General features: G+C 44.5%; 1 protein-coding gene across 1 annotated transcript in view; it reads left to right on the top strand.

Moving 5' to 3' along the window:
• Positions 1 to 21,832, top strand: part of LEMD3 (LEM domain containing 3) — a 68,499-nt gene that overhangs the window by 31,925 nt on the left and 14,742 nt on the right. Inside the window, exons 4-5 of the mRNA XM_019543943.1 lie at positions 1,269 to 1,335; positions 19,789 to 19,856. Of these exons, the coding sequence (XP_019399488.1) occupies positions 1,269 to 1,335; positions 19,789 to 19,856 (135 nt within the window). The remainder of the gene's footprint in view (positions 1 to 1,268; positions 1,336 to 19,788; positions 19,857 to 21,832) is intronic.

The raw sequence follows: 21,832 nt of genomic DNA, 5'->3' as shown, positions 1-21,832 counted from the left end.
ACAGCTATCAAAGACAGGTTTTCTAGGACCCAGTCGGGTCCTATTCCTGCAGCAGCAGCTGAAACAGACAGACCCTTTTCCTGCTTGCTGCATGGGGGAGTAGCAGGGAGAAAGCAGCTGCTTTCCTTTCCACTGCTACTTCTAGGACTGATTGGTGTCTGAATTTTAGATGCATCTGCCAATCCCTGGCAAGGGAGAGGGAAGCCTGTGTTTTGGCTGCTGCTTTACTACCAAGTCTCAGCTCTGGTCCTGATGTAGCAGCTGTCAAAAACGGTGCCCACCCACTGTCTCCTCCTTTGTGGTGGTGGCAGCAGCAGCTGCTGCCACTGCAGGAGGGAGGGAGGGTAGCTGTTCCTGTTATTTGTGCCACAGCAGGGAAAGCCTAGAGTAGCCTTGAACAATTTGGGCTGCTGCTGTTGGGTGGTGGGAGGGGGAAGGGAGAGGAAGAATGGAGCACTGTGGCATGCTGGCCAAAGGCTCCAGAAGCTCTATGTGTAACTATTCACATTTTATATGTGGTGCTACAAAATATAGTAGATCTTCTGTTTTTGTAGCACTACAGCTACCCTTAGCATGTACAATTAGCTTGTTTTGTAGAAGTATATATGCCCCTATAATGCCACAAAATGTAGTGTGCCCAGGGCTTGGGATCTTATCTTACAAACACTGACCACTTTATCCACCTTCACAGTTCTGAGATCATTATTTTCTTGATTCAGAATGAGCTGGTTAAGTTTGAAGATAGATGTGTAAAGCTCATAGTACATAGTTCCTTTGCAAAAATCCAATGCTAGCCTGAATGCAGAGGATATATAACTCAATGGAAATTCAGTTATTTTTTGCAGAAAGTGTTGTTGTGCCTTCACTGAAAACAAATATTTAGCACCTTTTGTTTTGTTTCCTTTTTTGCAAGTTAACACTTCCAAGTTCATAATACTTACCAAGATCTTTCTAGTGCAGCGATTTGATGCTAATGTAGCGAGAACAGTGCAACTTTCTAAATTGTCAGGCTGCTTTCTAGAATTTGTATTTGCAAATCCAGGTACTGCCCTTTCTTAATTCATGACCTGACAGAATTATCCTTTGAGTAGTTTAGGCAGTTGCCCTTTTTTTTTTTGCACTGGTTTATCTTTTGAGGCACAAAATGCTGCTTGTGTGGATAATCTAATAGGAGAAAAGTTTCAGCTTAAGGTTCCGGGTGGAGGAAAGATGCTTTTCTTTTTATAGCTGTCCATTGATTTGATATTAACCAGCTTCTTTAATTACAGCCAAGTGAGAAGAGTCTCATGATGAACAGTTTATATAAACTTCACGAGAGATTGGCGCAAGTAGCAGGTAATGTTTTAAAATTTTATGGTAACTTAAAATATCATTGATGCAGAATGTGGCTTGTGAAACTAAATACAGTCTTTGGGCTCTTTTTCTTTCCTGGGATATTCAGGTAAATCCCATTTTGAAGTCCAGTGGTGGGTGTTCTAATTCTAAGCTACATTTTCAAGCCTATTACTTCTTGGGGTTGACTGTCCAGAGCAGTGGTTTCCAGCCTTTTTTCAGAGTCAAGGCACCCTTCCACAACTTGATGGTATGTCCCCCCAGTTAAGAACAGCTGTTGTGCTCACCTTGCCTTGGTGCTCCTCAGCTGGGTGCCACTGCCCTATGTTCCTGCTGCACAGCCACACTAGGAAGGGCTGTGTTGTATGTAGTCTCCTTCTGCATTACGCTTCTCTGATAACCCTAAAGCAGGCCAGGCGAGCTGGTTTGTGTTGAAGCCCTTTTCAGTCTGGCTGTGCACATTGCCTCCTGCAAACAGAGACATGCAGGACATATGGAACTGTTCTGTGCGTGTCTGGGAGGAAGGAGTATGGGAAGTGGAGGGAATGGACCAGGAGGTCCAGCAGCCTAGCCAGCTCTTTTGCCTGCTTTATCAGAGGACTCTAATGCAGGAGGAAGGTGTATGGTGTATGTGTATGGTGCTGCCCTCTGTGTGGGGCAGTTTTACCTGGTGCCTAGGATTATGGGGCCCAGGTAGAGAATCATTGCACTTGAGTTCATTTTAGCAAGACAGATGTTTTTTATATTGCTTAAGTGTTGTGCAGCTGCTTGATTTACTGGGCTTTGATTACAATATATAACATGTATAGAATAATTATTGGAGAGTTGTCTTTAAATTCATCTCCTCACCACTGCAGTGAGGAAAGCAGTGGCAGGGATTTAGGTGGTGGTAGAGTCAAGTGGCTTGAACTTTGCACTCTGCACCCTTGCCCGGTTTACTCCCCTTGTGCTTTCCTGCTGCTGCTGCTTACTCTGTCACAGATCTGGCCCTGCTCTTGCAGTGGTTATGGTGGGGTTGGGTCTGGGGCTGCTGCTACTGCCAGGCCAGGCAGGGGCTGGAGCCTCTCTGTGCCCCTGCCAAAGCCACAACTGAGGTTAAGCTGCAGGGGACGGGAGGTTAAGGTGGCTGGGGGGTGGGGAGGATGGGGGTGATGGCAGTGGCTTCGAGTCGGGTTCAGGATGCAGCTGGAATTGGAGCCAGAGTTGGATCCAGAGCTGCAGCAGCCACCTGCTCCTTGTCTAGTACTTCCATCTGAAGGGCTTTTTTCCTCATGTTGAATGGGAAAATAGACATGTCCTGGATTTGAGTAAATATGGTAAATAAAGAGACAGATTGCATTAAGGTTAAATATATCATAGCAGAAGGAAGAGGAGACGCTTGCATTTTAAATGTTGACATTTCATTGTAAAAAAGAAATGTCTTAAATATAGAAAAAAACCAATTTCATAACGATGTTTAGAGATAATGCATTGTTAACATTTATTGAATATATCCAAAATTAAACTTCATGTATACACATTCATTAGCTAGGTAGCTAGCCAGCTGCAATCAGAATGTGTACTAATGCAAGCACAAAATATATCTGTTGATAAATTATACAGGAACAAGTGTTAGTTTCAGTGTACTCCATTACATTCTGAGCCTTAGGACTAGGAAAGGGTATGTACTAGGGCTGTGTGAAATATCAGCCTCTGCCAGCCCCATGGAGCATGGCAGGAGGCAGGTAAAGCTGGGGCTGTGCTCTGCCTTTCGCTGCCGGGCTGAGCTCCTTGGGGCTGGTGGAGCTGATCGGAGTGCAGTGCAGCCCAGCATTGGGAGGCAGGTAGAGCCAGAGCTGTGCTCCAATCGGCTCTGTCAGCTCCATGGACACAGCTCGGTGGTAGGAGGTGAGGAGAGCCAGGGCTGCGCTCCGCCTCGCATCGCTGGGCTGAGCTCCATGGGTTTACGGAGCTGCTTGGAGAGCAGCCCAGCAGCAGGAGGTGGGCAGAGCTGGGGCTGTGCTGCTCACTGAGCAGAGCTACATGGGGCTGTGGAGCCGCTCAGAGCACAGACTTTGCCTCCCACCACCACACTGCTTCGAAACTCTAAACGTTTCAAAACTTTTGCAACGTTTAGAGTGCCCTTGCTTCGTTTCAAAGCTGTTTTGATGCTTTTTGTTTCATTTTGATTTTGCTGTTTCAAGCTCAAAACGTGTCAAAGCGGCTTTGAAACAAGACACTTGGTAAAATTTCAGACAGCTGTGGTATCTACCTCTCTGAACTTAATGGTATTACTCTAGTCCTGAAACTGGCCAGCTCCTGTCATTTTTTCAAGACTTTTACTAGTTTGTTTCAGGACTGCTATGGCAAGCCTTATCTATACAGTAGCCCTGAAACTGACTAGCTCCTGTCAATTTCAGGACTTGTGCTAAGCACCTGTCAAATGGCTGTTAGCCTTCACTCTTTCCCTGTGGTTGACAGGAATAGAACAGTTGCAAAGTAAATAGTGGGCCCTGTAGTGCATTTACCCAATGTTTAAGTGCATAAACCACTTACTTACCTGTATATGGGTGATTAATGTAAACTGTAATGAATTGTGCTTAACTGTACAGACAGTCAACAAGCCTGAGGCTGAATCAGTGCAGTCTTTGCAGGTAGTCTAAGCTGCGTAGATTGAACTGATAAGCAAGGCAGCAGATATTTACTTTTGATTCCACAAATGCAGCCCCGTGCCTGAAGTGACCTAGTCCAGAAGCCGGGGGGAGAGTGTGTGTGTTGAGGGGGTGCTAAAGCATCCTCATTTGGAGCAGACAGCTTGGGCCAAGGCTAGTCTGTCCACCAGGGGGAGGGGGGTAAGAAGGGGGTTGTGGGGGAGATGCAAAGCATCCTTTGATGGTAGGGGATTGAGTTAACTTGAATCTGGAGGGGATCTGAGACAGATGCAAATTGATTCAATAAACCAATTTCATGTCAATCAGTTAAGTCTGATATCCATTCAGGTTTATCTTATACCTGTTTTCAGCCGTTTTGAAAGTGTTTTATGTGCACTGAACATCTGCCGTGTTACAGATTTGAACCAGTTTCTGATCACTTGCACAAAAATGATGATCATTTCTGTCCCTAGCCCTGATGTATGCATATAAGTGAAGTAGGTTGTGTTAGTAAAATAACTGAATTATGCTATTCATTCAAATCTTTGAGAAAAACCTAGCTTTTGTCTCTCAAAAACAATGCTGTTTTTGTTTAGAGTAATGTTAAAAGTTGTGAAGTAAAAGTCTGAGAAATCAGAAAATGGCAAATGTAAGGCTGTCTATAATTTCTGCTGTGGTGTGTGGTATGAATGCATTGCAATAAAGTGTCTTTATTGCATGATTTTAAGTTGTGTTTTGTATAGGTTTTTTTGCTATTTCAGGGCATGTGGAAAATCAGATGTGCTCTGGAGCATTGTCATTTGGACTGAAGGATCCAGAAATTTGATGGCAGGGGAGTGGTGGGACTGTTAATTGCTTTACCCCTACTGTCAAATTTCCAGACCTGTGTGGAGCCCACTGGTCAGATTATGTAGCCCTGTCTGCCAGATGGTGCCAGCAGATCCAGGTGCATGGGGTGAGAAAGTAGAGTGCCACTGTGCTAAATCTAGCTTAGGAGAAAGGTAGCTTTGTGTGTGTGGGAGGGGGGAGGGGGTGGAATTTAATGTGTGTTTTTTATTTGTTAGGGTTTTTTTCCTGGGGCCCAAGCCTCAGTCATTGTAGACCATTACAAGAGACGGGACAGAATATGAAAGACCTATCTGTGTATGTCACATTCAAAATTAGAAATTCTCACAACCTTTACTAAAACGCTTTTGACAGCAGAGATGTGAATTACAGAAGTGAGACAGAGAGATGATCTTGGACAAGTCTCACATGGGACAGTCAATGGCAGATGCAAAAAAAACCAAGATAAATTGGGTTTCAGCCCAGTGCCTTAATGAATACTCTTGCCCTTGTAACAGACCTTTCTTCCTTTTCTGAACATGTAGAATGTCTGCAGTGAATGAAATGAAGATCATCTGGTTATCAGAATTTGTTACTCGGGTTATATCATTCTCTTATCCTGCATAATAAAGAAAATGTAATACATGTTCAGCAGGGATCCTGGTTTTCTCTATTTAAAAATCACATTCTATAAAAATATTGCAAATTCTGATTTAAAACCCCAAAATCCACAATTAAAATATGTCACTGTATATATAGGTATCAATTGAGCACAATTTTTTTTGATGTATTAACAATATTAAAGCAGTTTGGAAGCCTACCAGTGCCTCAATCACTATAATATAAATTCTAAGTACCTATAAATTTTGGTATTTGATTTTAGGTTTTTTATCATGGAAAATCAGAGCTCCCTCTGCTCACCAGGATGCAGGTCCAGGGCTCTCACTTCTTACTCCCAGCCCTTCCAGAGGGGGCCTCCAGCTATGAGGGCTGTGAGGCCAGGGACCAGGGTCTGTAGCCCCCTGCCCCACAAAGCAGTGCCTGAGCCCTGCTGTGGCAGCAGAGCAGAGTGTGGAGCCCAGCACTTCCTCCCCCATGGGCAGCAGGGTTAGAGCGGAGCCCATCGGGGCAGGGGGGTAGGGGACACAGATGTGGATTGCCTGCTGCAGGCTCAGGCTCCCTGCCCTGCTGCATTCCCTCAAGGACCTCTGCAGCCCAGTGGGTGGGACCTGGCACTGCAGGGCTAAACTCTTGCTGCTGCAAGCCCCAAAGCACCCTGGTGAAGTGCCCCTTGCCCACCTGGCATCAGTGAGGGGCACAACTCTGTGCTGCCACCCCCACTGCTGCTGGGTGGGCAGGGGGCACGTCACCAGAGCAGTGCAGGGCTTGTAGTCGTAAGGAACTTCCTCGCCTGGCCCCACTCTGCCCTGCTGTGCCACATCCTGCTGGGGGGGTATGTACCCCACATGCCCTCCTGGGAGTGCGTGCAGCAGTGGGGAGCCAGCTCTTCCACCTTCCAGACGAGCCTTCCACAGCCCTGTACTGGTTCCTGCTGGGGCCCTGTGACCACACATTCCAGCCCTGGGCCCCAAGCCCCATGCATTGTCCTAGATGGGCAGCAGCCCCAGCCCTGCCCAACTTCCTTCCACCCTGTGGGGGCCTCAACCCCCCCCCACCCCCCCCAAAAAAAAACAAAACAAAAAACTTACCTTCCAGAGCTGCTCTCCAGGCTGCCTGGTGGCATGTGTATGTGTGAGCTCTCATATACACTTGGTGCCCCCTGCATGACTGCAGTTCTCCCACTCCCCCAGCCCCTTGCAGGCTTGAACTCTGCCAGTAGGTTCTCTGCAAAAGTGAAAAATCTGCATGTTTCTCTATTAAAATGAAAAAAATTCTCGTTTTTCTCAGTTAAATGGGAAAATCCACATTTTTCTTCTGTTTTCCCACGCGAAACAAAAAACCCAGTTCCCTGGTGATCAGATTTGTAATGCATGCATCTGGCTATGGCCTTTGTGTTTCATTCTGCAGTCTTACTATTCTTTTCAGTTTTTAATGGAGGATTCCAGTAGGAGGTTCCTGTTTTTATTTGTGTTTACGTAAAAAAAAAAACAAAAAAAAAACCCAACCCAAAAACCCAACAGCAGTAACACTATTTGATGGCAATAGAAAGTTCTGTACTGTAAATCAGTGAGATTGTGCAATACAGACTGAAGCAAAATAGCCATTTAAAAAACTGGCATATTCAGCACTCTATCTTACAGGGGATTATTTTGTTGAATAAAATCCTTTGCAAGATTCCCCCACCCCCCTCCAATCTATAGATCCAAGAAGGATTTACCTTAATAACCCTATTAGTGCCCATACTGCCAGACACGTTTCTTGTTGAACTTAATGACCAGGAAAACTTAAGGGTCTATTTAAAATCAACCCTTAACTGGAGCTACATCTCAAGTTTTACCTGGTCATTCAAACTAAAATAGCTTTGTGTGACCGATAGGCTGTTCCTACCTGATATATATTCATTCAGTAATTGTAACTGATGCCAGGCTTTTCCACACACAAGATGAAGAAATAAGTGTTTTTGTCAGCTTTGAATCCATATAAAAACAATTGGAAACAAATAAAACATGTTTCAATGAAGAGAGCAAACCTTCTAGCCTCCTTACTGAAGAGGATAGACGAAAAATTATTATGTTCTAAAACATGGCATGTTTCAGATCTGCCTATGACATGGTTGTAAAAGTTTCTCTTCTATTTTTATTTCACAGTTAATGTAAGTATATTTTTTGTGCCTAGGCTGGAAATAAGACTTGGTCTTTTCTATTGAGTTCTCCATTCTTACAAGTTTTTAAGGGTGGAAACAGATGTCTGATTTCTCATTTGTGCCTCCTTAAAAATTAAGGTGACAATGCAGAGTAAATGGGTGTCTTTACTCTTTGTTGTGCCACATGACAGAAAAATCAGTGGTGCAACAAAAGGGTAGCAACAGACTCTGCTGCTTTATTCCAGCAGACATCTATTACCTTCTAAAGATTTCACCGCAGGCCTAGATCTGTGCTGTGGGTCTGGGGCAGGGGGAAAAATGCTACCCCAGACCCACTCTCTGGGTTTCAGGCAGCAGGGAAACATGCTTTCTCCATTCAGCCAGCCCTGTGGAGATTGCTAAGTGTGGGAAATGCCTGCTTTCCCCACTGCTGCACACTTACTCTGTAGGTGTGAGGATGTGGGGAAAAGTGCTTCCCTGCTCAGTCAGCATCATGTGACTAACTGAGCAGGGGAATGCCTGGTGTTTCTTGCTATCCTTGAATCATGCTGGGCATGGGAGAAAGCTGTGAAATGGGGCTGAGGCAGCAGGGAATGCCAAGTGTTCCCTCCAAGAAAGTACATTTTCTTACTGAGAGATCTTGTTACCCCTTGTGCAACACCATCAAGGGCTTAGGACAAGTGGTGATGTGCGTTTTGCCCAGTGATGTGAATCACCTGTGCCATGATGCATCTCAGCATGGCTGAATTGCTCCATTCTGCGATGTCTTTTTTTAGCCCAACACGCTGTAATTAAAGCTTCATAATTTTTCTGAGTGTTTCTTTCCCTGTGAATTTCTAGATTTTAGACAAGCACTTTGGCTGCCACTTTAGCGATTGAAACACTAACTTGAATCCAGAAAGAATGCCAGACTAATGCATCATTATTTTTATTTCATTATTTAAAAAAAAGAAAAAGAAAAAAGGCTTCAACTACAGGTGCTTGTGCCCTGCTGTTCTAATTCGTAATTAAAATCACTTTGTTATGCCCAGACAACCAGATTTTAAGGCTATGTGAAATTTTGCCGGGTGTTTCATTTCAAAGCTGTTTCAATGGTTTCGAGCTTGAAACTGCGAAATCAGCATGAAACAAAAGGCTTTGAAACAGCTTCAAAATGAAACAAGGGCACTTGAAATATTTTGAAAGTTTCTAAATGTTTTGAGTTTCGAAGCCGGGCTTACTTGACTTCAGCGCCAGTCCCATGTGGCAGCCTCCTCTTATCTGGTGCGCAGATCCAGAGGGCTGCGGGGCTGTGCTGGGCTTCTCCTGAGGGTGTGAGTCCCTGGATTTGTGCACTGGATGAGAGGAGGCTGCTGCAGCTGCCTGAGATTGGCCACAGCAGCAGTCTTCCCCGGCATTGGCTGTGCCCAATGCTGGCCCGAGGCGGCAGCCTGAGTCTCCTCTCATCTGGCATGCAGATCTGAGGGCTCACACCCCTGGGAGGAGCCTGGCACAGCCCAGTAGCCCTCCCAGGGGTGTGAGCCCCAACATCTGCACCCTGTATGCGAGGAGGCTCAGACTGCCTCTCACCAGGGACTGGGGCCTTCCCTGCTTGCCTCCCTGCTCGGCCTGCATCTGGCTCCAGCCCCCATGCTTGACCCGCGGCCAGCTGTGGCCTGCTCACTAGTGCAGTAAGAGGCTGCAGCCCCCCTCTGCAGCTTACCAGCACAGCAGCCACACTCTTGGCCTTGTGGCAGCCCCTCTGCACAGCTGGGAGCAGCTGCCAGTTATCTGCACGGCCTCTGCCACAGCATGCTGCTGTGGTGCAGCATGGTGCAGAGCCATGGGCTTTTGGGCAGCTCCAGGCAGTCACCCGGGGCTGTGTGCCACTCGCAGGAACCACTGGCCACACAGGGCCTGCGTGCATGAGCCCTGCTCTGTCCAGCTGAGCCACTTCTGTGGATGCTGGACCCAGGCTGGTGTGGCCAGCAGTCCCTGTAAGCGGCATGCAGCCCCCGGCGACTGCCTGGAGCTGCCCGAAAGCACACGGCCTCTCACCGTGCTGCCTCTCACCATGCAGGGGGGCTGTGCCGTAAGGCCAAGCGTGCAGCTGCTGTTGCTGGTAAGCTGCAGGGAGGCTGGAGCCAGGCGGGGGACGCACAGGGGGAGAGGGCATAGCCCAGTAAGGAGTGTGCGGGGCAGATCGTAGCCGGCTGATGTGCTAGTGAGCAGGCCACAGCTGGCCATGGGCCGAGCGGGGAGGCGAGTGGGCAGTGCCTGTCCCTGGTGGGAGAGGCAACCTGAGTCTCGTCTCATCCGGGGTGCAGATCTAGGGGCTTACACCCCCAGACAGGCTGCTGGGCTGGGCTGGACTCGTCCTGGGGGGTGCGAGCCACCAGATCTGCGCTTGAGGAGAGGAGGCTCAGTCTGCGGCAGCAGCAATCTTGTCCAGTGCTAGGATCAGCCTGCGCCCAGTGCTGGTCCCTGGTGGGAGAGGCAACCTGAGCCTCCTCTTGTACAGGGCGCAGATCCGGGGGCACGCACCCCCAGGAGGGCTGCCAGGCTTTGCCAGACTCCCCCTGGGGGTGCGAGCCCTCAGATCTGCGCCGCATGAGAGGAGGCTTAGGCGGTAACAGCAGTCTTCTCTGGTGTGCCCAGTGCTGGTCCCAGGCAGCAGTGGCAACATCCTTTCATCCAGTGTGCAGATCTGGGGGCTCTCATCCCTGGGAGGAGTCTAGTACAGCCCTCCCAGGGGTTCAGGCCCCCAGATCTGAGAGTCAGGTGAGAGGAGGCTGCTGCTGTCAGCTAGTGTCAGGACTTTTGCTTTGAACAGTTTGAGGTGCAGTTTCCCAGAAACACCTGCACCTATCTCCTTGAAACTTGGCAGGCTTTCAGAAGGGGCTACCATTCCTGCAATTTTAATCCGAATCGGGCAAGAAATGACAGTTTTAGGCATTTTCATTATTCCCCATTATAGCCTACGGGTGAAACATCAAAACTCATTGAAACAGCAAAAAAAAAGTTTCGACGAAACAGGACAATGCTTCAAAACGACTAAATGAAACGCTGAAACGGATGTTGAAATGATGGTGTTTTGCAAAGCTCTATTCATACATCTTTCTTTTCCAGTTTATTCGTATCTGCCAATTGTGGTGGGTAATTCTACTTCTGGAAAAAATGAAGTTAGGAAGCAGATTTATGTCGTACAAGTTTCGGCTAACTTTTACTTTGTTGCATCTGTCTGACAGTTCTGTATGTCTTAAAAGCAGCAGCCGGCCTCAGGCTCCCGACATTTCAGTGCGCGTTTAACATTTTATTCCTGAACCCAAACAAATACTGTATTTTCTTGCATGCAGCGTGTACACTGTTTCCCTAAAAAATTACACTTCCAGAATTGGGGCGTGTGTATTGAGCAGGGAAGCTGATGTATTCTGTCTGTCATTGCATCGCACTCTCACGCACACAAATCAGTTTGCCACAAAATCTGGGTTTTTCTCAAAGATTTGTATTTGTATTTGGTCTTGTTGGCTAGAATGTAAGATAAATTTCTTTACATAGGCAAATACATTTTAAGTAAAACCTCAAGGCATTGGTAGAGAGAGAGAAGAAAAACATCCTTTTTGAATCTCATTGCATAGTCAGGAAATCTATAAAATGAACACATTAAGTAAATAAAAGAAAATAAGTCTCTCTATGTATAATTTTTGATTATGTGGTGATAGGCTACCTTCAGGCAAATAAGACATGCACAACAGTACACATACCAGCTCCTGTTCCCTGAAGCAGGGAATACTAGATATTCATCTTGGTGAACAACTGAAAGAAGGATGAACACTTAACTTTTACCTTTTTATTGGTTTTATACCCCTTAACTTCTTTGCTTTTAATAAGGCCCTGAATTTTAATTAGTCATTGCCTAGATGAAGACCAGAGGTTCATTAGATAGATTATATGTTTTGGCCAGAGGTTCATTAGGCACTGATTGTAAAATTTTACCTGGTCTAAATGTGGTTACTATTGTTTGTCTTATTTGCAGAGGATGCAGTACTTTCTTTAAAACTGAGTTACTAATTGCAGTCATCCTAGCATCTACAGCATCAATGTGCTTTGCAAGGAGCATTTTTAGTATAAATAATCTTGTAACATATGTCTTTAAATTTTTAGGTTCCACTTTATGCAGTTTATTGCCCAAATGTTCAATCGGATAAAAAAGATTTTGTGCTCAAATAGTAAAAAGCAGATTTCTAAGACAAATAATTAACTGCATCCAAGTAACCATAAGAAGGAAGATTATTTTCAAAGGAATAAGCTAACTTTATCCCTACGCGCTATGACATCCCTTTAGGATGGCCAAAACAATACGCTGAAACTGCATGCGCTAAATAAATAAATGCCAGTGCTTATATGGTAGGATTGTCTGCTTTAAGAACAGACTGCCCTCTTAACGCTGAAATTTGGCCAGATCTCAAATGCATGACTTTCCCAGAAAAAATGATTATTATTAAACAGAACATTGGCAGAGTTGAGTTCGAGTGAGACGTTGTCTATATACCCATTCTTCCTTCCAGAACAGTGAGCACACAACTTCAGATGAACTTGATGTGATAAAGGGTCTTTTTGTTACAAATGAAGTCTTTCACCCATACATTTCAGAAACTGTATTTCTTATTACAACATAGAAATATTGAAAGGCCGTGAAAGAGATCTACAAAAAAACTAGAACTTTTGGTTCCAAAATGTTGCTTATTATTAGACCAACTGGAAAATGGCAAGAAAATTTTCTGCAAGCTTTTGGGATCAAAGTCCCTTCGTCAGGCTCTGGGAAAAGTGTAGATGGTACAAGATGGTAAAAAGTTCCCATAAGTAGGAAATAAACTTCATACCAAGTACACCCATGAAAGAGATCTGTCTTTCTTAGCTTTTGAAAATTGGAGTATTGAGCTAATATAATACCAGAAAGAGAGCCAGTGGAGTCTTTAATCTTGGTTCTATTTTTCTGAATAAACTTAATCCTTGGCACTCAAACTTCAAGTTGAAAACTGTCAAGCCACTCTCATTCAGCATTTTTCAGAGGGGCACCTATCCTCTGAAGAGACTTGCCCTTGGTGCATCAGTATTTTGTAATAATGGTAATTGATGGCTCCAGGTACTTGTTTTCAAGAAATATCATTTTTCACTGTTAAGTCTTTTTTTCTCATTTTTTTTCAGTGTATTGCACTTCCTTGCTCTGTCATATCTGCATTTTGACCCTGTTCCTCTTAACTTGAGCCATAATTCTAGATTTAATTTGGTTGCCTGGCCTATGGTCACTTATCCATCATGATCATAGGAAAGGAGGCCTGGAAGGAATCTCATCTGAGGTCACCTTGTCCAGCCAATTTTCCCAGTCAATTTTCTGTCTAACCTGCTCTTGAAAATGTCCAGGGATAGAAATTCCACAGCTTCTCTAGGTAGCCTGTTGACCACCTGCATAGTGAGAAGGTCCTCCTAATCTTCACTCTAAATGTACTCTCCTGCAGCTTGAGGCCATTGCTCCTAATCCTGCTAGTGTTACAATGCATTCGGGTTTTTCTGGACACGTTCTCTTTTTTGGCCCCCTGTCCTTGTGTCCAGGCAGGTTTAAAAAATGCGAGTGAATGTCCATATTTTTGCTTTGCTTCTGCTTTCTCTTGGACTAGGAGCTTGGTCACTTGTGGTTGAGAGCAGTGGGGAAGATGATTGGCTGTTGGGGGTAGTGGGCTGTGGGTCAGGAGTGAGGGGTACTGGCAGGGCTGGGAGGGCAGTGGATTAGGAGTGAGGGGTAGAGGCAGGGCACGGGCATATCATTCCCCCATGCCCCTCCTCTTTGAAGCTGCAGGAGATAGTTTGTTTCAGGGCTGTGCAACTGGTGGCTCGAGCTTTTTGTGGTCCACAGCGGGTTAAGTTACAGGCCCTGGGGGCTGCTTCCCCTTTTACTTCAACTGTAACAGCAACTGGACTCTGTTTCTCCTCCTCTTCTGGCTTCTGCTTCCTGCAGTGCAGTGTGGGAGAGCTGAGGATGAGTCTGGTGTTATTTATTATAATATGCTGTTGGATTTTGTTTGGTGAAAAAAAAGCAGCAGACTGCTGGCTTATATTCATCTTATAGTCCACTGTAACTGTCACATCCTTTTCTGCAGTACTGCAGCCTAGCCACTCATTCCTGTTTGTTTGTGCATGCAGTTATTCTGTCCCAAGTGCAGGACTTTACACTTGCTGAGTTTCAGCTGACTGACTGCAGACTATTTCTCTAGCTTATCAAGGTCATTCTGGATCCTAGCCCTAGCCTCCAGAGTGTCTGCACCTAACTTTACATCATCTGCACATTTGCTAAGCATGTACTCAGTCCCATCCTCCAAATTAATTTATATATTAAACAATACTAGACCCCTGGAGTATTCCTCCTCCCTTGATATCTCTTCCCATCAGTTTGAGTCATTGATGGCTGCTCATTCAGCAGAATGATCCAACCAGTTATGTATCTGCCTTAGAATCTAGTTTGTATTTTCTTGGTTTGTTAATGAGTAGAAGACAAAGTAGATTTGCATCGACTAAAATGTGAAGACTGATTAGTAGTCTGACTAACATTATATTATAAATAAAATCAGAAATTATGTATATATCAGAGGTTCCCAAACGTTTTTGTATTGCATACCCTTTTCCAGAGTTACCAGCTTCCCACGTACCCCTACCAGCATGTTTTATATTTTAAGCCCTTAAATGCCAACTATTATTACAAAGGAAATTAAATCCACCATTACACAATTTCTCTTGCATACCCTTTGCTTCTTTCTGGAGCTGATGTCAGATCGATGCTCATTCATTTTATGTCCCTTGTTAATGAGAATGTCATGGGAGATGGTGTGAAGTCTACTAAAACAATGGTGTATCAAATCTACTCCTCTTCCTCATCCACAGATCTTTCATCTTATTTTTGAAGGAAATCAAGTTGGTCAGGCATGACTAGCTCTTGATGACTCCACACTGGCTGTTCCTCATCCCCTTGTTTTCTTCTTGGTGCCTTGAAATAGGTTCCTTGCTCCATGATCTTTCCAGGTGTCAAGGTTAGACTGATGAGCCTGCAGTTCCCAGGATCCTCCTTAAAAATGGACGCTTGCCTTTTTTCAGTCATCTGGGACCTCACCTGACTTTGTGCTTTCAAAGATGATAGCCAATGCTTTTGAAATTACCTGAGTCAATTCCTTCAGTACTCTAGGGTGCAACTCATCTAAGACATCTACCTTTTTTAAGTAATCCCTAGCCTACTTTTCTGCTACTGTGTCTGTTTGCCTCCTTCCCCTCCTTCTTAGGTGCCAACTGCACTTGCCATCTGATAGCTGACTTGGCTCATGATGACTGAAGTAAAAAGGCGCTAAATATTCCAGCCTTCTCCGCAACATCCATAACTAGATTACTGCCTTGTGCATTCACTAAGGTGCCTAAACTTTCTTTGGTCTTTTTCTTACTTCTGACTTGCGTGTTATTGCCATTTACATCCCTTACTAGCTGTATCTTAAATCATGCTTTGGCTGTTCTGATTTTTTTTCTCACTGTGCCCATGCAATACTCTTATGCTCTTTCCTAGTAATATTACCAAGTTTCCACATTTTGTAGAAGTCCTTTTTTAATTTTAACTTGATGAACAGATCACTGGTCATCTGTTGCACTGCCCATTTTTTCGTTGCATTGACATAACTTGCTTCGGTGCTTTCAATACAGTTTCCTTGAAGTGCAGCCAGCTCTCTGGGACTCCTGTTCTCTTCCAGGAGACCCTGTCCACCAGTTTTCCTGAGTTTGCTAAAGTCTGCTTTTTCGTTTCTTGCTTGCTTCCCCTCCCTCCCTCCCTTCCATCTTGAGCTGTCTCATTGTCACTGTCACCCCATTTACCTTCCAGCTTTCTGTTGTCAACTAATTTCTCTTTGTTTGTGAGCAGGAAGAGCTTCCTTTCATAGTTGGCTTCTCCAACACTGTACTAAAAAGGTGATTCCAGTGCACTATAAAATTTGCTGGACTTCCTATACATTGCCTTGTTACCATGACATCTGCTGGGAGGGAAACTGAAGTTCCTTATGAGAATGAGGTCTGGTATCTTGCAGACTTCTATTAGTAGTTTAAACAAGACTTTGTGCACCTCTTCCTCTTGTTTTGGTAACCTATAGCAAATGCCCATCCCTGGCATTCTCTGCTCTGACCTTTACCCAGAGGCTTTCAACAGGTCTACCTCCTGCTTTGTGCTGAACCTCAGAAGATGCATGCAGTGAGTGCTCTCTTTCTTCCTTTATAAAAGGGCAACACTTCTGTTCCCCCTCCCATTTATTTTTCCTGAACAAGTTATAGCCATCCATGACAGTATTCCAGTTGTGTGAACCACGTGTATATTATTCCAGGTGGATCATAATTCTGTGATTTATAACAGGAACTACAATTCTTCTTGATTATTTCCTGTGGTTCTTGAATTGACATAAATATTTCCAGTAACTAACAGATTTTCCTTATAACACCCAAAGAGCACTGTGAAGGTTTCTGCTATTGCTTCCCTTTATTAGGGTTTTTATCTGGGTCACCTGGCTTTTGTCTCTATCTGGTGAACCTAGCTTAAAGCCTTTCACACAATGAGCACATGAAGACACTCTTCGCTGTCTTTGTCAGGTGAATCCCATCTCTTCCCAGTAGTCCTTCTTGGAACACCACCTCATGGTTGAAAGAAGCCAAAATTTTGCTGGAAAAAACAATCTACGCAACTATATTTTAATAGATTTCCAGACATTAGCGGCTGGAAGGGACCTCTTGAGATCATTGGGTCCAGCACCCCGCTATAGATGAGAAGTCAGCTGGGATCAAGTGACCCCAGCAAGACATCAATCCACTTGTTTTTTTTGAAGGAGTCCTGAGTAGGGCCCTTCACCACCTCTGGGGGGAATTTGTTCCAGACCCTGGACACACACACTGTAAAGAACTTTTTTCTTATGTCTAATTTAAATCGGCCTTCCTGAGTTTATGACAAGTAGACCTTGTTATCCCTTGTGGAGCTCTGGTGAACAGGTGTTCTCCCAGGTCCTGATGTACCCTTCCTTTGTAGTTGTAGGCTGCCACCAAGTCTCCCCTGAGCCTTCTCTTCTCCACACTCCCAAGTCTCATGAGTCCCAAGTCCCTCAGCCTCTCCTTGTATGGCCTTCCTTCCAAGCCTTGGATCTCATACGAGTGGCTCTACTCTGGCCTCTGTCAAGCTTCTCTACATCCTTCCTGAAGTGGTGGGGCCCAATACTGAACTCAGTACTCCAGCTGTGGTCTCACCAGGGCTGAGTAAAGCAGGAGGATGATGTCCCTGGTTTTGCGTGAAATACATTGGTGGATGCACGCCAGAGTTTGGTTAGCTTTCCCAGCCATAGCATCACATTGGTGGCTCACATTCATCTTGTGATCCATCAAGACCCCCAGGTCCCTTTCGGTTGTGGTGCTAACAAGCGTAGCCTGTAAGCATGCTGGGGGTTCTTCCTACTGAGGTGTAGCACCTTGCATTTTTCTGCATTGAAGGCCATCAGGTTTTGGTTGGCCCACCTTGAGAGTATGCCCAAGTTGGCCTGTATCCCCAGCCTGTCCTGCGGTGTGACTGCCCTCCCCCATAATTTGGTATTGTCCGTGAACTTGGCCAGTTCACATCTGACTCCTGAATCTAGATCATTGATGAAAATGTTAAAGAGTACTGGCCTGAGTACCAAGCCTGAGGGACTCCATTGGTAACCCTGCGCCATGTTGATTTCTGCATGTTGATTTCTAAAATATGTTTATTTCCTACCCAGGCTTTTAGCCTTGACCGGAAAGGTTGAGTATATTACTTGGACCCCAGTCCCCCTCACTTTTGCCCCTAGAGCTCTGTAGTCGCTTTTTGCTCAAGATCACCCTTGACAATGTCTTCAGAGCCCCCATGAATGGGGGCAGTCCCTGCAAAAACTAAACTAGGACCTGGGTGGTCCGTGTCCGCCCTGGACAGAGCCTACACAAGTGAAGTCAGAAGAAGAGCTTAACAATAGTGTTGACATTGTGAGATCTTCCAGCCAACTTACTCATTTTTTGCTAGCCCCTTCTTCCTTTGCTGCTGCTACTTTAAAGAAAAATCCTTATTCCTCCTTCATCTGCTTCCTCTCAGTAAGTTTACAATGAAGAAAGTATATGAAAGTGGCTGGGAAGATTTTCCCAGCAGATTCGCACTCAAATCCCCTGTTTGCTGGTCCTGGTGTCACTGGTTCCTGTGTCACTTGGGTTCTGGGTGACCTAGCTTTTCTGCTTAGACAAGCCTTGTCTTCTCAGTCATCTGTTAACAGCTGCTAGGCTCAGCAGCTGTGGGCCCCAAGATACTCTGCAAAATGGCAACCAAATTGAATCTACATTTACCAAACCCAAACCAGGCAGGCCTCCCACTCACTAGCTCTTTGAGATTCTAACCCAGGGATTCTCAGCCAGGGTCCCACGGTATGCTGATGTGCTTTGAAATCCTTTCAGGGGTGCTACAGAATGCCATGCAATATTAACACTCTTAGGTGCGTAAACATGATTTGCAAGATAAACCCAATGATTTCAAATAAGGATCCATAGTCTTAAAAGAACATTCTGATCCGTTGTGGTATTTTTGAGTTCTTGGTAACAAAGAAATTGCTGTATAATTTTTCCGTGGTCAAAAAATAAGTGAAAATTGAGAGCTGGCATTTTCTGAGGGGTGCCTTAAGTGTAAAAATGTTGAAAGCCACTGCTCTAACCCCTCTTTTACCCTGCTGCTTGATCCCTCCCCCCACAGTTCCGTCCAGATTTTGCCCTTGATTTATGGGTTATAGATGTGAGTTGCTCAGAGTACAAACTTTTAGACTAGTTTATTCAAGGGAAATGCCTACCCAAGAGAGTATGAGAGAAATTAATTACTTGGAACTGTAAGACTCTTGGGTCATGCTCTCTGAACAAATTCAGGATTCCTTAAACGTTCACATCACATTACAATAGCATTTTCGACAGTGATCAGTTCTTTAGGAAGGAGGGGTGGTCAACCTGTAGCATATGCCACAAGTGGCATGGGCAGCCTCAGGAAGGGTGCAGGGATAACTGACTTGTGATATGCCTGCCAAAAAAGCTCTCTTCCCAACACCCCCCCAGTAGGGAAATATAGCCAAGAACATTGATTACATTTACCATCTGCTAATCCATCATCCTCCAAAATTAGCTATTCTTTGTTCATTCAGATAGCAATGGCCTAAAGTTGTTGCTACTTGTTTTGTAATGGTTTTGGTTTTAATTTTAGTTTTAAATGTTCACTGTGCACAAACTGTATTCCTAGCCTCCTTACAGCTTTGGGAATAATCCTTTTTGGCATGAATTTAGGAAGGTAGTGTGGATTTTTTTTTTGTTTTGAATCAGAGTGAATGTTCTGATTCAGTCTCTCCAGTCTGCCTTGAGACAGTAGAATTGCACGTCTAAATAACTGCAGAAAAAAACTACCTAAGGGATCTCCATACATATCAGTCCAGTGGCACAGGACCACAGATTCTTTTATTTTTCTTCTCTTTGGCCTGATCCCACATGAGCAAGTACATCACTAAATTTTAGTTCTTTTGGATATTGAGAGACTTAATATTGTCTAGAGGTATAGTATTGTTCATCCTATGATATCTGAACTCTTTCGAAATCCCAAAGGGAAGAATTACAGTATTTATATTAAAGCTTAAAGATGAGAATTGTTTTTTTGTTCTGAAATGCCAGCAGTTAAAAGTTAGTTTAAACGTTGCTGTTCATGTAACTGAGGCTTGCTAGGAAGATGGTTGTGTATATCTTGTGGTTGTCAGGACTGACGTACGTTGGTTTTTAAATTGAGTTAGTATTTGCAAAGTTGTAGTAAAGTGAGTTAAGGAGGGAAAATAGAAGGTGTACAATTGCATTGAGGTTTTTCATGATGTTAAACATCTAAGCACCTTACCTTCTCCAATAAATTTAATGATCTACATCTGTGATGATTTATTATAATAGGGTGTGTGAGATGTTAGTACACTATTTATTTTGGTTCAAGATATTTTCATCTTAAAAAGTTATACCAAATACATCTATAGAAGAGCAGCTTCTGGACACCTAATTATTGGACGCAGATGTATATTTTAGAATAAAAGGAAAGCTTGTACTTAAGTGTCTTTTGTTTAATAATTCAAAGTAATTAATAAATAAAAGTAAGTCTTTTTATTTTTTTCATTTATTTTTTACCAGGAGATCATGACTGTGGCAGCCCTGTTCGGAGAAATCTTACCGTCCAGGATGCAGCTGTATATTTAAAAGTAAGTAGTGAGAAAGTATTTTCCATTAGTCTTAACTTTTTAAGTTTTGCATAAGCTAACATTAGTGTTTGCTGCTGTGTAGCATAGCAGCAGAATAAAAGTTTGACTGTGTTCATCTTAATTTTATTCAAAATTTAACACTTTTTATGTGAACTACATATACTTTTTTTGTTTTGTTTTGGGCCTTGGGAGGAAGATGGTAAAACACTTTTGTAGTTAAGCCAGACCATGAATGCAAATTTAAAAAGGAAAGATGCTTGTCAAATGCTTAAATTACTTTTAGCATTCCATCATGCATGAAGTGTCAAAACAACCTAGAGGTAACAAACAACATTAATCTTATGAATTATAAACCTGTGAAAGGGCAAGTTATCCAAGTTGTAGTTGACAGAAATGACTGTTTGGACTTCATTGTGTTTTTAACTGCTTGATGTTAGGAAGGAGAGGAGTCAAGTTCCCTTTTACATTAGGACTGATGACTTAAAATTTACTGTATTCTTGCTTCAGGTTCTGGAAAGTGGTCCTCTAAACCAGTTATTCTTAACCTCTTTTTGTACCAGGATCCATTTGTAAACATCAATGACCGGTCCTGACCCAGTGCCCCCCACTCCTGACCTGCTGCCCCCACCATTATGGGGCAAGGGGTACGTGGGGTTTGGGGGCTCTAAGCAGCCCCTTGCAAGCTGGAACTCTGCCAGCGTGCCAGGGAAAAGCCACACTTTCCCACATTTTTCTCCTTTAAAGTAGAATCCTTTTTTAAAGCGTGTCCACAATCCTTTTCATATATTTGTGCAATCAACTTTTGGGTCCTGACCCATGGGTTGAGAAATGCTGCTTTAAACCGTGGTCAGTATAAGCTTTTTTTTAGTCTCTGCAAAGAGGGGTATGAAGGAGTGAACTTTAGAGATCAGATGCTGGAACCTGGGCAAAGGGATAATCAGTCAGTATCACTAACATGTAGTGCAGGTACTTGCATCTTTGCTTACTTGTGCTGTTGTAGTAGAAAGACTGGTATAATAGTGAAATGTGTGTGAATTCAATTACATTTTAAATGTGTACTATACTAGCAATATAAATCAGTCTTACCTTTTGGAAAATACAAGCATCACAGCTTATCTTGTGACAGAGTTTATATGTAGGTTTACCTCTACTTTGGGTTTTAATTTTAAAGAAAGATTATCTCCCCCTAGTGTCTTTATTAATGTTAGTGTAAAAAATATTAATGTGCGAAGAAGTGGCATGTTTCTCACTAGCCTTGCTTATAGTCTATGTGAACTTGGAGCTCTTTTTAGCCAAGTACAGATGTTCAGAAAGCCCATGGCAGAAGTGCTCTAAATATGGCACTTTACTCAAGCCTCTAGATTAGGTCTAAAGTGAAAAGAACAGACGTTTGCTGTTTATGGGGAGAGGGGAGGGCTTGGAGCCTGCCTGCACTGGTGTGGAGGCCAGCAGGCTGTGGGAGCTCTTGCATGTTTTCCAGAGGCTGCTGGAAAATGTCCAGCAGGTAGCCACCTCTGATTGGCTATTGCAGCACCTCTCCCCAGCCCTGCATCCCTGCTAGCTGGTTGCTGTCAGTGCTGGTGGTGGGGGGTGGGCAGGGGAATGCCCGTGCTGGGCAGCCCACCTCCCACCTTGCTGGCTTGCGTTTTAAGGGGAGGAGCAGGTCAGGCCCACAAGGCAAGGGGGCTCTGTTTCCCTTCTCCTTCCCAGCTTCTTGATGGCTGCAGCTTGGAGCCACATGTGGCTTTTCACTGCACTAGGAACTAGGGATGGGGGGGCAGGGGAATGGAGTCCCCCTGCCATGAACTCTACCCTCCCCAGCTCGCTGGCTTGGATCTGGCAGGGGGGCTCTGCTCTCTTTCCCTTCCTGCCCCCACTTCCAAGCACAGTGAAAAGCCTTGCACAGTTCCTAAGCTGTGGCTGTCAGGAGACTGAGGCAGGCAGGAGCGGGGTGGAGACAGCCCCCCTGCTGTGTG

This window comes from Crocodylus porosus, unplaced genomic scaffold (genome assembly GCF_001723895.1).
Source record: "Crocodylus porosus isolate Cpor-Errol unplaced genomic scaffold, CroPor_comp1, whole genome shotgun sequence".
NCBI classification, from domain to species: domain Eukaryota; kingdom Metazoa; phylum Chordata; order Crocodylia; family Crocodylidae; genus Crocodylus; species Crocodylus porosus.
The sequence above is the reverse complement of the archived record's forward strand: the minus strand, read 5'-3'. Positions and strand labels throughout refer to the sequence as shown.